Genomic DNA, 17,002 nt, shown 5'->3' with positions numbered 1-17,002 from the left:
TCTTAAACATATTTATTTATTTATTTTGTCACACAGTAAAATTCACTAATTGTTCCTGTGTGATTGCTGGATTTGAACTGTTCTTGTCCTTTTCCACTGCATGTTGTTTCATCCATTACAAGTTTGTTTTATGTCCTTCAAGAAGTGCATAATGGGTTTGAACTCGAATGACTCCCGTTGAACACATTTCAAAATATATATGTTATTTCAGAGTGGAATCATTTCTGATCTATTGACTCATTAGAGTGGACACCTCAATTGAATTTAACCTTTGCTCATTTTTTTGAACCACGGTTGTTTATCAAGACAATAATGATGTGTGTTATTTTTATTTTCTGTAAATCCCTCATTAAGACTGAGGGAGACTCAATGAATTTCCAGGAAGTGGCAGTCAAAAGTTTACATGTGACCCTTTTCGCCTCAGCTCAGCAGTATTATTTTTGCTCTGAAAAGATGGAGTGGACAGTTTTTACTGAACTATTTCCCAACAGCAACCGACACAAGGAGAACATTGACCTTTTATTATTATCATTATAAGTAAAACATTGTACCACTTTTTACAAACTTTTGACAGTAATATTTGCACATCTTCCAGCTGAATATATAGCTACAAAGCCCACGTTGGGAGGTGATGAAGTGGTTTCACATCTGGGTCATGTGTCAGTGGCCACCACCTTGGCCACCACCTTGGCCTCCCTTTTTAGCGCAATCCCCTCCTTTTCCTCCAGGTTTTCCACATCCGTGATCTCCATGACCTCCGTGTTCTCCGTGACCATGACCGTGACCATGACCGTGACCATGCTCTCCTTTTCCTTTGCCCTTTAAATCAACATTATGAATTGTATAAATACCTTTGATCACCTTACTTACTCTTCCTTACTACCTGAATGACTCTGAAACCTTTTCAGAGCGATGGCTACCTTTTGCGGCTGTGTTATTTTAGAACCAGCAGAAAGTATAGTCAATAAAGAAACTCAAAATAGATGCATGTTTTAAAAAAGTAAGATTTGCTACTCTAATGTGGCTTTGTGTATATTTTGGCAGGTCATTATGCTGCCACTTGTTTTGCAAGATCCTCTTATGTTGTTTCTGCTTCATTTGCTGTACACTGGGTTAGTCTCACTTACATATTCACTTCACAGGTTGAGACAACTATTCAATAATCAGCTTTGTGACATTTACTTGCACAATTCCCTATATAATAATCCAAGTGAACATGTGATAAATACTTCAAATGAATGCATTATATGAAAGTAGCTGAATACACATTTAGAAAATACATTTTACTTGTTTACGTACACTGTGGTTTTATCCTGATTTGTTCTGATTTGTATGTCCCAAGAACAGCGTCTGCAGTTTTGCCTCTGAAGAGCCCAGCTTAACTCTGAAAGACTTCATTGGAGAAATCAATGTTCTCCAGATCCCTATGGACTGACTGTTTTAAGCCCCCTAATAAACCTGCCAGACAGTTTGCACATGGGAAAAGGCAAGCGAGGGCATGTGGCTGGTAATTATCTCTAGAATTAAAACATAGTGGAATAGGCTTTAATGTTGGTTTTAAGCATATTTGAACTGTACACCACATTTAGATGCTGGTGATTTAGCCATGATTTCTCTTACCTTTCCTTTACAATCTCCACCAGCCTGCGAGAGAAAATGAATAAGATTCAGTTAAAACCAGAAATCAGTAGACTCTTTCTGGGATAAGACAAGCAATATGCAAATAAGTGTACAAGAGCACAGTTCAAACACTAAACAACCTTGACAAAAAGGTGCATTTTATATTGCTTGCATTTTTCTTGGGCTTGTTTTGTATCTGCCATTTGCATGGGCATTAAAAAACAAACACAGAAACTGAACTTAAATGATCTAAGCCATGTGAAATCTCACCTGATGGGCTGCATCGCCTGTCGGAGGAATCTGTTGCCAAAGCAAAGGGCCACAGTTTATTTCAAATGTCACATTCTTCTTTTTCTGCTTCATCTTAATAATAATGCTTTAAAACTTTCCCATGCACACCATGGAGACCAGTCTTTTAACACAGGTGTAAAACGATTGAAAGTGACAGGTCTTCACAATTGAAAAGATATTAATGAAAGCCTATTTACAACATGCAATAATATATTGTAATATTCATAGTTTCTTCTGGGAAGGGAAGTATTCCTTGCATAGTGTCCATTGCATCCTGAATGCATTTATCTATGGTGACTTCATTTATTTTCTATCATGTTAAAATTGTTATTATTATTGGGGCTTGTGGGTGAGGGTAGGTTGTAGAAAAAGGAATAAATCGTCTTACCGTTGGCTTGTCTGTCAGAAGAAAAAGAATTGCAAAAAATGTGGTTACAACTTTGATCCTAATAACAATATATTCAAGAAATTACAACAAATAAGATGAATGTAATCAAATAAATATTGTGACCTTTTTAAAAAAGATGTTTGATGCCAATGGCGTGTGCAAACATTAGGGTTACAACATTAAAACCAGTTGTTTTTACAAAATATGTGTTTCAAAGGACTATTAACTGCAAATATCTAGTGCATATTAACGCAATACAAATTGTTAGCACTTATCAATGCAATAGTAGCCTTGCAAAGTAAAAGCAGAAGATAGTTATTTATGTATCATAAAAGATTTGTAGCAATAAAAAGAAGGGACGGATGGTCTCCCGTCATTTGTTTTATGTTTCTATAACTCATTTATCTGTTGCTGTCATAAACTCTTATTTATGGCATCGTCTATGTGCTTGTCTGACGGCACTGTTTTCACCCACCTGCACTCATTCTGAGCTCTCTTCGATAGGTTCTGATAGAAAATTCAAACTGCACAAGAAAGGAGGGAAAGGAAGGTTATGCAGTTATCGTTATTATTATTTGACTGACTTGTAATAGCTATACCATTGTTTACTACAGTGCAGTACATATTGCATGTATATATTATGGTTTACACTCTTCCGTATGACACAGATCATCAGGAACAGTAATGCATTAAAAGTTATGCGTTTGAACGTTGCTCCTGCATAGGTATATGCAAAACAAATCCAGCTGAAGTAAACATTATTGTATTTGGGAAAACCTAGTATCTGTGGTATCTGTAAAAAATGTGCTCAACCAAAAGTTATTCAACTATCCAACTAAACGGATGACTTTGTGACATTCAAACTCTTTTAGTTCTCAAAGTTCAATTATACAATTTTGAAAACGTTTGCTCATCACTTTTTCTGATCTTCACATTCAGAAAAATGAGTGGATGAACTGTTAAACCCTTGAAGTGTGCAAATAACCTTCAATGGAGCTTCATAAAAATGCAATCTAGAAGACTATACATTTAAGATAGAGACATAAAAACAAAACATCGTATGCTGTAAGGTAAGTTGTAGAATAAATGGAAAAATTTTAATTCAATGTCAAAATTTAAATAAAATTTAAAATATATAAGAGCTTTCAGCTTCCAATTAAGATTGTAAAACAATGCAGTGGATGAAACGTTACTTGATTAACAGTATGTCTTACCTTGTGCTGAAGCTAGATAGGTTTAAATTCAAATCAGGTTTCCATACCGTATTTATAGAGCCTTGTGGAATTTGAAAAACCTCACCTTGTTCAAAAAAGGGCAGGGAAGGTAGAAGGCATTTTAGACTACGTGGATAGTAGGTGTGGTAGATAACAAGGCAGGAAGGACATAGAAAAAAAAAAAAAACATCCAGACCTAATTCAAACAAAAACACTGCTCTCTCTCTACGTTTACAGTTTACACTTTATAACTGCAAACTGTAAATAATTTGGAGATTATATAGGGGCAGCTCTATTTTCCTGCAATGCATCCAAACCAGTAAACAAGGACTATTGACTGTGCACTCTGTTATGCATTGCAGTTATTTTAATCTGAAACTTCAATGAAGCAAGATAGAACTGATTTTTTCCTTTTCTTTCTTTCTTTCTTTCTTTGCATGTAGAACAAAGTGTGTAGCATGCTTGTCACTCTAGTTCAGACACTCCAGGTATTCCTGAAATAATGCTGTTTCTCATATGCAGTACTCAGTTTTATGCTATTATTCATTCATATTGTTCTTATTATAGTTTGAAAATGTAGCTTTAACCATTTGCAAATTGCAGAATTTACTTTTTTTAATTGTACAAACTAACTCTATTATCTACGGACACTGTAAAACATTTCCCAACTCTCTCCCCACCACACCCTTTCACCGATATCATTTCATAGCCTTATATGTTAGATTGCATTAGAACAATATCAAATTGGAAAACAGCACCCGGATTCTCCATGCAATGAATGGAGGTGTATATATTTACAGTTGATAATTACAGCTTGTAACATTCCAGTGTTGTAGAATGGGTTGGGCTGAAAGTCTACATAGTCAAAACCTGCAAAAATAAGTACATAGTATGTCCAGATATGTAAAGTCAACTTTGAAAAGATTCTGACTTCATCCATTGCATATTCAGTCTGACAACAATGGAAATGAGATAGACTGCTTGTGTTTGGTTGAGGTATTAGTTATAGTGTGGTGCTAGTCTAATGTGTATCAACAATAGTGGTCTCCTCCATAGGTCTCCCTCACTCCTCCTTTTCCCTCCCCAGTTTTCACCATGCCATTGACACCCACATATAAGTGGAGAAGATGCAGGCGGCTGTCAGAATGAATTTAGTCAGTTCCTCATTCCTCCTTTAATCTTAATGAGTGTGGTTCCTAAAATTACGGTATTAATGTGTCTCTATGAGTTGCAATTAGTGTAAGATGTATGGCAAATTCAATTCTATCATATAAGCAACATGTAACACTCAAATTTAAAAATCACCAAGTCATGGCAGTTTAAAGCTTGCATGTGCTATTTTGGGGTTTCAGGCACTGATCTATCTATCTTTCTATACCTACAGTGAGGGAAAAAAGTATTTGATCCCCTGCTGATTTTGTATGTTTGCCCACTGACAAAGAAATGATCAGTCTATAATTTTAATGGTAGGTGTATTTTAACAGTGAGAGACAGAATAACAACAAAAAAATCCAGAAAAACGCATTTCAAAAAAGTTATACATTGATTTGCATGTTAATGAGGGAAATAAGTATTTGATCCCCTATCAATCAGCAAGATTTCTGGCTCCCAGGTGTCTTTTATACAGGTAACGAGCTGAGATTAGGAGCACTCTCTTAAAGGGAGTGCTCCTAATCTTAGCTCGTTACCTGTATAAAAGACACCTGTCCACAGAAGCAATCAATCAATCAGATTCCAAACTCTCCACCATGGCCAAGACCAAAGAGCTGTCCAAGGATGTCAGGGACAAGATTGTAGACCTACACAAGGCTGGAATGGGCTACAAGACCATCACCAAGCAGCTTGGTGAGAAGGTGACAACAGTTGGTGCGATTATTCGCAAATGGAAGAAACACAAAATAACTGTCAGTTCTGCAAGATCTCACCTCGTGGAGTTTCAATGAAGAGACCAAAATCGAGCTCTTTGGCATCAACTCAACTCGCCGTGTTTGGAGGAGGAGGAATGACTCCAAGAACACCATCCCCACCGTCAAACATGGAGGTGGAAACATTATGCTTTGGGGGTGTTTTTCTGCTAAGGGGACAGGACCACTGCACCACATCAAAGGGACGATGGACGGGGCCATGTACCGTCAAATCTTGGGTGAGAACCTCCTTCCCTCAGCCAGGGCATTGAAAATGGGTCATGGATGGGTATTCCAGCATGACAATGACCCAAAACACACAGCCAAGGCAACAAAGGAGTGGCTCAAGAAGAAGCACATTAAGGTCCTGGAGTGGCCTAGCCAGTCTCCAGACCTTAATCCCATAGAAAATCTGTGGAGGGAGCTGAAGGTTCGAGTTGCCAAACGTCGGCCTTGAAACCTTAATGACTTGGAGAGGATCTGCAAAGAGGAGTGGGACAAAATCCCTCCTGAGATGTGTGCAAACCTGGTGGCCAACTACAAGAAACGGCTGACCTCTGTGATTGCCAACAAGGGTTTTGCCATCAAGTACTAAGTCGAAGGGGTCAAATACTTATTTCCCTCATTAACATGCAAATCAATTTTTAACTTTTTTGAAATGTGTTTTTCTGGATTTTTGTGTTGTTATTCTGTCTCTCACTGTTAAAATACACCTACCATTAAAATTATAGACTGATCATTTCTTTGTCAGTGGGCAAACGTCCAAAATCAGCAGGGGATCAAATACTTTTTTCCCTCACTGTATATCTACAAAACTACAAAAGCACCACATCTGTCTTCCACACAGCAACTCGAGTCATTATTGCTACAAGTCAACCAAGTGTCAGCGTTTCATGGTCTTACTCCTTGATGGTTATTATATTATAGTTTCAGAAGTCAACATGAAGTGTTTCTGTGTCCACTGCTGCTGGATAAACAGTTAAGACAGTTATTATTTTCTCCTGACCAATAACAGAGCAGATCAATGCACAGTGGAGATTGTTTGTGCAAGTAAACGATCCCACATTGATAGAGAGGAAAAATTCAGCAATCTGCTTGAATCATTTTGATCGCAGTACATCCTAAGAATTGCATCACTTGATCAACACAACTTGCATGCTCTCTGTGTATGGATAGGCTAATCTAATGCTTGGCAATGTATGTGAAGTGTGTGATTTTCTGAATTGAATGTGTTCTCAGCAGTACAATCTACACAAAGTAATCTGTTTTGTCTTTTGTATAACTGGGCTCATGTACAAATAAATGCCACCCCAATACTCCTGAGGTGACCTTCAAAAAAAGCATGTATTTAACAATGCTAACACATTACATATACTCCCTTTTGGATCTGTATGTGACTTCTGGGGGGGACAGAGAGTCCTATCTTTCTCCCTCACCAGCACACCTTTCCTCCACTTTTGATCAATAAAAGAGGAGACATGAAGAAAAGAAAGAAAAATCTATGTAAAATGGTCAGAGAAATGACAATCTGATTCCTATGATGTTTTGGGGAAATTGTATGAATAAAAATAAAGCCATAATTTAGAGGTCAGTTGTGGATTATGCAAAATTATAACTATACAATAAATCATTTTAAAGCTACATTGCTACTTGACGTTGCTAAAAACCTGTGAAGCATGGGCTAAATAAATACTTTTTATTTCTTGGAGCTGTAGTAAGTGTGCGGGTATTTCTTTCTTTTTATTCTATATGATCTTTTTCGATACCCAGCACCTTCTAAGATATTTAGATGTGCGTGTGATTAATCTTTTTTCTAATATTATTATTCATTCAAATGATTATTATATAGTTTGAGGGGATGTGAATGCATGCATCTTTTGCTTAAAATTTTGCTTTAACCATTTGCAAATTGCAGTATTTACTTTAATTTAATTGTATTGTTTGCCAGAAAACAACCTTACAGACTAGCTCCATTAGCTAACATTACTGTTCAACACAAGATGCACATAAAGTCCTGAACTTTACATATTGTGTGACTGATGGTGGTTTCATAATGATCTATTTTTATTTTGTTGGTGTTGAACTGTAATACCTTGCTTGCAGAATGTTAAAAAAAACCTTGACTGCAATTAGTCCTGTGCCACAGCCCTCTCTTAAAAAACGACATCAGACCGAGGTAAATCTGTGAAAAGGTCTGGTTGCAAAACTAGACCAGCAAAAGTTTCATGAGTTCAGTATTAAATCTATTGAAATTGTTTGACAAGCACAGACACGAGGGAGAGGAGAAATATTTCACAGTCTTTTGTTAATATCATGTATGCATGTAAAAGCAATACCTTCACATTGCATTGCATTTTTATATATATAATTGCATGATTGCAAGATACGGGTACAGCTTCGTAATTTGAGATTTGTTGGTTGGTCCAAATTTGGATTTAGTGCCGGATTAAATCAAAACTTTGACCCACCGGCTAATAGCAAACTAGCAACCTGTACATCATAGTACATTACAATTATGATTAGAAGACAGAAGCTTCTAAAATAGTTTTGTACATTTTTGTAGTTTTCTATTAGTGGGTGTGTAAATGTTTTGATTTATTTAATCCCAGCCTTGGTCTAGCCCCTAGTCTTTTACAAATATTGAGATTTTCCGTCAAGCAGCAGTATCTTCATTATGCACTCTGAGCGCTTGCTCTGTTGTTCCTGGAGTGAAGAGGTCAGGTGACTGGAGATATAGCTGCACATCACAGAAAGTAATAACAGTAATTATGCTGTCTGTCAGGAATGACACTCCTCTGCCAGGGCGAGATGGCTTCGTCTGGTTTTGTCAGGGATTCATTTTCATTTCAAAACAAGGCAGACACGCAAAGACATACTAAGAAGGTGCTTAGGTACACTTGATCTTATTGGGTTGACTCCCTCTACCCTGTGAATTCAGTTATCTTAATATAGTTTTGTTTCTTCAATTGTATGAACTTTCTCATCTATTGTAGAGTGGCAGGAAAATGACTAAGCATAATGTGTAGCCCAGCCTACTTTATTACATAGTACCTTAATAGTCAAATACTTTTTGTTGAGGATTAAATCAAATTTAAGCAGTTACCAAAATACTAATAATAATCAAACATATTTCCAACAAATATTAACAGCAATTTTATGCTTTTGTAATAGACTTCTTTATAACATGCCTTTTCATTTAATTGTCTAAACAACTTGGGTTAATGAAATGCATGTCGAATAATACGGCAGTTCATTCCTTATGTTCCTACCTTGTGCTTTGGTGACCCCACCTTGTTCAATCTTGTCCATTCCTGTATAAACCTTAATCTGATGATATTGCCAGTTAAGACACAACAGTAATGTCACAATAGGTCTACCTTCTGCCAAATGGGATGGACAATGAATCAAGGAGAAGTAAATATAATTACTATAGTTATATAGTTATAGTTATTAACGTGGTAGAATGGGGGAATTCAATCCCCCTTTTCCAAATATGACAATATACACCGATCAGCTATAACATTATGACCACCTGCCTAATATTGTGTAGGTCCCCTTTTTGTCGCCTAAACAGCCCTGACCCGTCGAGGCATGGACTCCACTAGACCTCTGAATGTGTGCTGTGGTATCTGGCACCAAGACGTTAGCAGCAGATCCTTTAAGTCCTGTAAGTTGCGAGTTGGGGCCTCCATGGATCGGACTTGTTTGTCCAGCACATCCCACAGATGCTCGATTGGATTGAGATCTGGGGAATTTGGAGGCCAAGTCTTGAACTCATGATTCATCAGACCAGGCCACCTTCCTCCATTGCTCCGTGGTCCAGTTCTGATGCTCACGTGCCCATTGCAGGTACTTTCGGCAGTGGACAGGGGTCAGCATGGGCACCCTGATTGGTCTGCGTCTACACGGCCCCATGAGCAAACAACTGCGATGCACTGTGTGTTCTGACACCTTTCTATCAGAACCAGCATTAACTTTTTCAGCAATTTGAGCTACAGTAGCTCGTCTGTTGGATCGGACCACACGGGCCAGCCTTCGCTCCCCACGTGCATCAATGAGCCTTGTCCTCCCATGACCCTGTCGCCGGTTCACCGCTTTTCCTTCCTTGGACCACTTTTGATAGGTACTGACCACTGCAGACCGGGAACACCCCACAAGAGCTGCAGTTTTAGAGATGCTCTGATCCAGTCGTCTAGCCATCACAATTTGGCCCTTGTCAAAGTTGCTCAGATCCTTACGCTTGCCGATTTTTCTTTGCTCCTAACACATCAACTTTGAGGACGAACTGTTCACTTGCTGCCTAAAATATCCCACCCACTGACGGGTGCCATGATAACGAGATTATCAGTGTTATTCACTTCACCTGTCAGTGGTCATAATGTTATGGTTGATCGGTGTATATTTTGACAGAAGTGTTGACCTAGATTGAGTTACCTTGCCCTGTAAGAACATAACCTAAGGCTACTGACACCAAAGCTATTGTTGGCCACATTGAGATGTTATATAAAGAAAGTCCAGTATGAAAACTCCTTTAGACTCTCCTGCTAAGTTAAGAAAATCAAATGTTACACTCTACAGTAATATGCATAGTCTATTCAGTCTGGTGGACTAATCATTCAACCCTTGATACTTCACTTGTGAGGAAATAAATATGTTAGCTTGATGTGGCTCGTTTTTATATATTTTTATATATTTTTTATATATATATACTGTATATATTTGTATTTGAATGAGAAAGAGAGAGAGAACCAAACTAACATGTTATCTTAATGCCTAGCACAAATACCACCATTTCAGGAAGCTTGTGAGTTATTTATGTAGACTGGCTAATACAAATGTCAGTGAAATATCCTGAGGGGCTTGAGAAGGTAACTACAGCTGAGTGAGATTGTTAGCTGTGGGGTGTTATAGTGCAATGAGGTACTCATATGTGTGATACATTGCAGGGGTATTATGTTCAATACCAGCATTCACACATTTAAATAAGGTTTAGGTGGACTCAAGACTGAAGCTAGAAGGTACTTCACACAAAGTCATATAGTCATGGGTTCCTTGATGGAATGTCTGGACAGAAGTTTGGGCTCGATGGGTCACACAAATAAGGTGGTTCAAATGTACTCCTCTCATTTGTAACCTTCTTTACTTCTGGGATCTGACAGATAAACAAATCCTATTGCATTCAGGGCCATGTGATTTGTCATAGCTGGTTTGTTAACTTGCACACCCTGAGGTGCGCTGATGACTGTGGTTCAAATTTGTAACAACTTGGGAAATTTGTGTGTGGAATAAAGTGATGCTTGAGGATACATCTTCTGAAGGTTATAAGAAAAATGTGGTTAGCATGCTCTGTACTAGGCGTGGGCAACCTTGACACATCCATTCCATTTCACTCTTTGTCTTTGATCCACCCAGTTTGTACTTTTTGCACAATTAATTAAATAATTTATGTTGATACTCAAGGTCACTCATATGAATATATTTTAGCTGGGGTAAATGTTTTGCAGTGGAAATTAAAACAAGTGGTCAGGTTGCTTACTAATGTTTAATCCAAATAGTCACTGGGCAGGGCCATGTGTGTCTTTGGCTCAGCCTAGCAAATCCTTTTGTCTACACTGTACAATCTCTAACCTGGACAATTATATTGGACAAGTTCTTAATGCAGCTGAAAAAGATTACATTGAATTGAACTGATATTGTTACTCCATTGCTGCAAGTCTTTTGAGAAAGTAAAACTGAACTGCCGTTCTTTGTACTTGGTACCTGACCAAGTGAATTTCTGATGAATATTTACCATTTATTTAGCAGTGTTATTAATATGAATTTACAAAAAGAATATGTATGTGTGTCACATTGTGATATATATATATAGCGACACAAATATATTATATATATATATATATATATATATATATATATATATATATATATATATATATATATATATATATATATATATATATATATATGGGGAGGAGATGGTGGTCCAAGAGTGGTTGGAGCTGGAGATGGAGATGCCACTCCTTTCATCCACCCTGCAGTGGGAATTGGAGCTGCTGAGCCCAGAGATTTGCACAGAGGAGGGGGAAGTACAGCTGTGGCCAGAGCCCCCAGAGTCAGAGAAGGTAAGGTTTTCTTTCCAGTTTTGCACTGTGGCAACCCCCCACGCTGTCACTATATATATATCTATAGGTCCACACATATTTGGACAGGGACACAATTGTCATCATTTTGGCTCTGTACACAATGGATTTTATAGGAAACAATCAAGATGTGCTTTAAGTGTAGATTTACGTCTTTAATTTGAGGGTAATTACATCCAAATTGGGTGAACAGTGTAGGAATTACACCCATTTTTATATGTGATCCCCCCAAATTTAGGGGCTCAAAAGTATTTGGACAATCTATGTTTTGCTGAAGGCAAAACGCCCCAAGAACAAGCAGGATCTAAAGACAGCTGCAGTACAGGCCTGGCAGAGCATCACCAGGGAAGAAACCCACCATCTGGTGATGTCTATGTGTTCCAGACTTCAGGCAGTCATTGACTGCGAAGGATTTGCAACCAAGTATTGAAACTCACAATTTAATTCATGATTATGTTAGTTTGTCCAATTACTTTGGAGTAATTTATATATATATATACACTCACCTAAAGGATTATTAGGAACACCTGTTCAATTTGTCATTAATGCAATTATCTAACCAACCAATCACATGGCAGTTGCTTCAATGCATTTAGGGGTGTGGTCCTGGTCAAGACAATCTCCTGAACTCCAAACTGAATGTCTGAATGGGAAAGAAAGGTGATTTAAGCAATTTTGAGCGTGGCATGGTTGTTGGTGCCAGACGGGCCGGTCTGAGTATTTCACAATCTGCTCAGTTACTGGGATTTTCACGCACAACCATTTCTAGGGTTTACAAAGAATGGTGTGAAAAGGGAAAAACATCCAGTATGCGGAAGTCCTGTGGGCGAAAATGCCTTGTTGATGCTAGAGGTCAGAGGAGAATTGTCCGACTGATTCAAGCTGATAGAAGAGCAACTTTGACTGAAATAACCACTCGTTACAACCGAGGTATGCAGCAAAGCATTTGTGAAGCCACAACACGTACAACCTTGGGGCGGAAGGTCTACAACAGCAGAAGACCCCACCGGGTACCACTCATCTCCACTACAAATAGGAAAAAGAGGCTACAATTTGCAGACTGGAAAAATGTTGCCTGGTCTGATGAGTCTCGATTTCTGTTGAGACATTCAGATGGTAGAGTCAGAATTTGGCGTAAACAGAATGAGAACATGGATCCATCATGCCTTGTTACCACTGTGCAGGCTGGTGGTGGTGGTGTAATGGTGTGGGGGATGTTTTCTTGGCACACTTTAGGCCCCTTAGTGCCAATTGGGCATCGTTTAAATGCCACGGCCTACCTAAGCATTGTTTCTGACCATGTCCATCCCTTTATGACCCTTTATGACTTTATGACCCAGCATCCTCTGATGGCTACTTCCAGCAGGATAATGCACCATGTCACAAAGGTCAAATCATTTCAAATTGGTTTCTTGAACATGACAATGAGTTCACTGTACTAAACTGGCCCCCACAGTCACCAGATCTCAACCCAATAGAGCATCTTTGGGATGTGGTGGAACGGGAGCTTCGTGCCCTGGATGTGCATCCCACAAATCTCCATCAACTGCAAGATGCTATCGTATCAATATGGGCCAACATTTCTAAAGAATGCTTTCAGCACCTTGTTGAATCAATGCCACGTAGAATTAAGGCAGTTCTGAAGGCGAAAGGGGGTCAAACACAGTATTAGTATGGTGTTCCTAATAATCCTTTAGGTGAGTGTATATATATATATATATATATATATATATATATATATATATATATATATATATATATATATATATATATATATATATATACACACATGTTTATATATTGTGACACACTGCGGGGGCATAGTCAGGGACAGCTGTATATGAGGCAGTACGTTGCCTCCCCCCTCCCCAACTACCTACCTGAAATGATGACCACAGGCAAAATGTACACCTGGAACTCATGTACCACAGAGTTCTATATGAAGAACAAGCATTCACCGTCTCACGATACCTGGAGTGCACGATACCTGGAGGGAGGTGCAGGAAGGCATGTGGCATGGTTCACTGTACACTGTACTGTAAGAAAATGTACTGCTCTTAACTAATGAGCATCAGTAATGACATTCGCACAGTGGCTTTCACACTTTGTTGTGAGAGTTACACCCAATATTTGTAAGTGTTGTTGCTGCTCAAGCTGCTGCTTTGCCTTAGTCTTCTTTCAGAATGTATTTCAAACCGCACAGTGGATACAGGTGAAGTGCAGACATGATAAAGTGTGCGGAAGAGACATGGAGTGGAAGGTGGGGTGATAAACACTACAAATAGGATGCAGTTGTGAGGCTCCGATACTAACACACACACAACACCAAGGACAGGGCTTTGTTTGTCAAAATGCACTCATAATAATCCTGCCAACAATCACACCCTTTGCTTTTATCCGATTTAGCTGTGTTTTCTTGTAGAGAAACTAGTATAACTTGAAATTGGATTTTGTTTATAGAGAGTTTATGTTTGACTGGTTTAAAACTAAACCGAGAAAGAGCCCTCAGGTCAGGGAGTTACCTGGCACTGTTGGCAAGAGGAAGGCTTTCTTGTCAGTTACACTTTATTTTTGGTGTTGAATTCCAGCGAAAGCTACACACACCCTTTACCTCAACTGCCCCATGGAAAACTCCTTCAAATCATTGCTACTTAACTTTAAAAATTGTAATGGCCCACCAACCCCTCTTGCCCCCCCACCTGCACACTCTTACCTTTCATAAACTTGAAAAGAAAACATAACTGACAGGGGGAGTCCTCCGCTTGTCTTGATACTCGGACTCATTTGATTCTGGTAGAAACATATTTATGCTTGATAAATGATAAATGTTTTTGCCAGTATTATTTTACATCCTGATGTGTGACTTTTTCTCATGTGTCCAAAACTTCCATGGCACACTGGCTAAAAAATAATGCCATATAGTATTATTAAGTGAAGTCAAATGCCAATGTTGACGTACAGTAGGAGCACCTTCATGGCTTCTGCAGTCTACGTCTTCAATGACCAGACCTGTGTAGAAAGCACACTGGAGAAAGAGTTGACGTGTTGAGCTGTTTCCATAGTGTGACTGCTATTGGGGTGAATAACCTATGTGCATATCCCACTGAGACAAATATAGCACTGACTGCAGACTCTTTTCCGTGAAAGACTCCAACTATCGGGGAACATTTTAATTAGTCTTGTCAGCACAACCCGAGCGTGGCAGTGGAAAAGCATCATGCAAATGCACAATAATCATTCACTTATTTTAGTTTTCGCCAGCAGCCGACATATCTGCTTTCATAGCCTTCTGGGAACCAGTTTACGCTGCTTTTTTGATGTGTCTCCACCTACTGCATTTTTCCTCACTTCTGTCATAAACAACCCGGAGCCATAAACAAGAAATATGGGCCTGCTTGTCGACAGAGAGTCCCGTACTCATTCACCCTGATCTGTTGCGCTACGAAGCCAGGCAGGAATGGGCAGAAGTGGTGCACAGACTCCTGCCTACAATGCCTATCACCATGGTCACTACAATTATTTACCCACAACAACTGAATCTCCTCAATGGCAGGATAGCCTTCCGCTTAAAATGCCTGTACAAATAATAGTCACACTTATAGCGAGTTCACAATCCTTCAAGAGCATCTACTTTTCACATGTCCTGTTCATGCACGTTTGAGCATACTGAGAATAAATGGCCAATTAAAAGTAGTATTTGTGTGGTGATGCATCATTTAAGCACCCTTAACAGTTGATGTAATCTGTGCTTTCCTATTTTTCTGCTCTTCTTCTTATGGTATATGTTTTTTTTCCAATTTTTGAATGTCACTTTCCGCCTAATTGTGCCTGCAAAAAATATTTTCTTCCTTTAAGAAAGTACCACAATTTATTAACTGCGCTTTTGTAATTCTTAAATTGCATTTGTTTTAAAGCTTAATTTGATATTTTATTTATTGAATTGTGTTAATGCACTTTTGTAATGCTTGAGTAACTCTGGATAAGGGCATCTGCCCAGAAATGAATGCTATTAATAATAATTTCCTTCTGAACCTGAACTGAGCCAGAAAACTCCACCGTCTGATTTGATCCTCTTTATGTCAATAAGTAATTTATCTTCCTGGGCTCGTTTGAGAGATTACTCAGCTAAATATATCGGCCCCAGGAGTTTCTCACTTTCACTGCGCAGATTCCTTTATAACTGCTGAGCATATTAAACTAATGTCTTGAGGTTAGGTGTCTTCCGGTAGACTTAGTTCTGTCAGTTTACATTATACTGTATCAGCATGTGTACCCAGGGGTTAAATTGGAATTTGGAAGGTGAGGGAACTCTTCACCTAAAATGGGGGCGGAGGTGCAGCAGCTTACCTCAAAACAGCTCCCATTGTGGCGCATAGGAAGAGCTTTGGACAGAGTAACTCTTTTCTCTAAATGCCAAATAATCAGCAGACCGTCTGTTCAGAAGCCATTTTCTTACATACTTGGATCCCATACATCAAGTGGTGGCCCAACCAAAGAAATAAACATTAGGGCAGACACATTCTCAGTTTTTAGCTGTGTGTGTAAAGGTGTAATGAGATTGTTCATTTCAGAAAAACCCCTTTCACAATCGGCACTACTGACTGAAGTGTTTTAACTGTTTGTTGCAGTTTTAGTAGGCCACTCTTAACAAGGGCGTCTGGGAGCTCTTTGAAATCTCTGTAGCCTTGTTTGACTGAGGAAAAGCTTAAACCAAAAAGATTGCAAAGCTCCCTGGTTTCCTCTCCTCCATAAAACTCAGGTAAGGAAGCTGGCCATGAACTTGGCTGACGGACATTTATCATGTAAAAAAGTGCTACTTCCTCATTGGTCACCATTCCTGCACCCATACTGCTGGCCAGGGCTTCATAGAATTTAGTGGGTTTAATTTCTCTCTGTTTGGAGTCATTTTGCACTATGACTCCTTTGAGCAATCCACTTGAAACTGCTTCAGTTACCTGTGTGTAATATGGTCCAGCTTGATCTTTCCTTGACAAAAACACATATATTTGCCTCCTTATTAGATGTACAGCATAAGAAAATGTCCCATCCCTTAACTGTAAACTCTCAGACAAATCTTTCAGTTCCTCCAGGGCATCTAGCATAATGCCCATATTTTTATAAAGTCTCCATAGGACAGCTTTGCTGCAAGTCCCTCAAGCATGCATCTCTCATTTGCATTGTGTGCTGTATTTTTGCTTGCATTAGAGAATTGACTGTATAAGGCACCATGCATTGTCCATACAGCTGTTCTATATGATGATGCCACCCATCTAACACCAAGGACTCATCCAATCTTTTTCAACTGAATGCCTAATTGTGAGGCTGCTGAATCCAGTTATCTTTGATTTTTGGGGGACTGGTGATAAAGGGAATATAATTTATCAGTTAAACTAGTGAAATTATGAATTTCAGAGCAAACCTTTACAGCATCCCCAACAGACAGCT

At 38.8% G+C, this 17,002-nt stretch overlaps 1 protein-coding gene across 1 annotated transcript; it reads right to left on the bottom strand.

Moving 5' to 3' along the window:
• Nucleotides 1-506: 506 nt before the first annotated feature.
• On the bottom strand, nt 507-8,726 carry LOC136717362 (holotricin-3). Its single transcript, XM_066694981.1, has 6 exons — nt 8,687-8,726; nt 2,775-2,823; nt 2,300-2,310; nt 1,891-1,920; nt 1,621-1,644; nt 507-819 (listed from the first exon to the last, which is right to left on the bottom strand). The coding sequence occupies exons 2-6, from the start codon at nt 2,782-2,784 to the stop codon at nt 661-663; spliced, it is 234 nt and encodes a 77-aa protein (XP_066551078.1). The 5' UTR covers nt 2,785-2,823; nt 8,687-8,726; the 3' UTR covers nt 507-660.
• Between the last annotated feature and the right edge of the window lie 8,276 nt (nt 8,727-17,002).

Source organism: Amia ocellicauda, chromosome 21 (assembly GCF_036373705.1).
Source record: "Amia ocellicauda isolate fAmiCal2 chromosome 21, fAmiCal2.hap1, whole genome shotgun sequence".
NCBI lineage: Eukaryota > Metazoa > Chordata > Actinopteri > Amiiformes > Amiidae > Amia > Amia ocellicauda.
The sequence above is the reverse complement of the archived record's forward strand: the minus strand, read 5'-3'. Positions and strand labels throughout refer to the sequence as shown.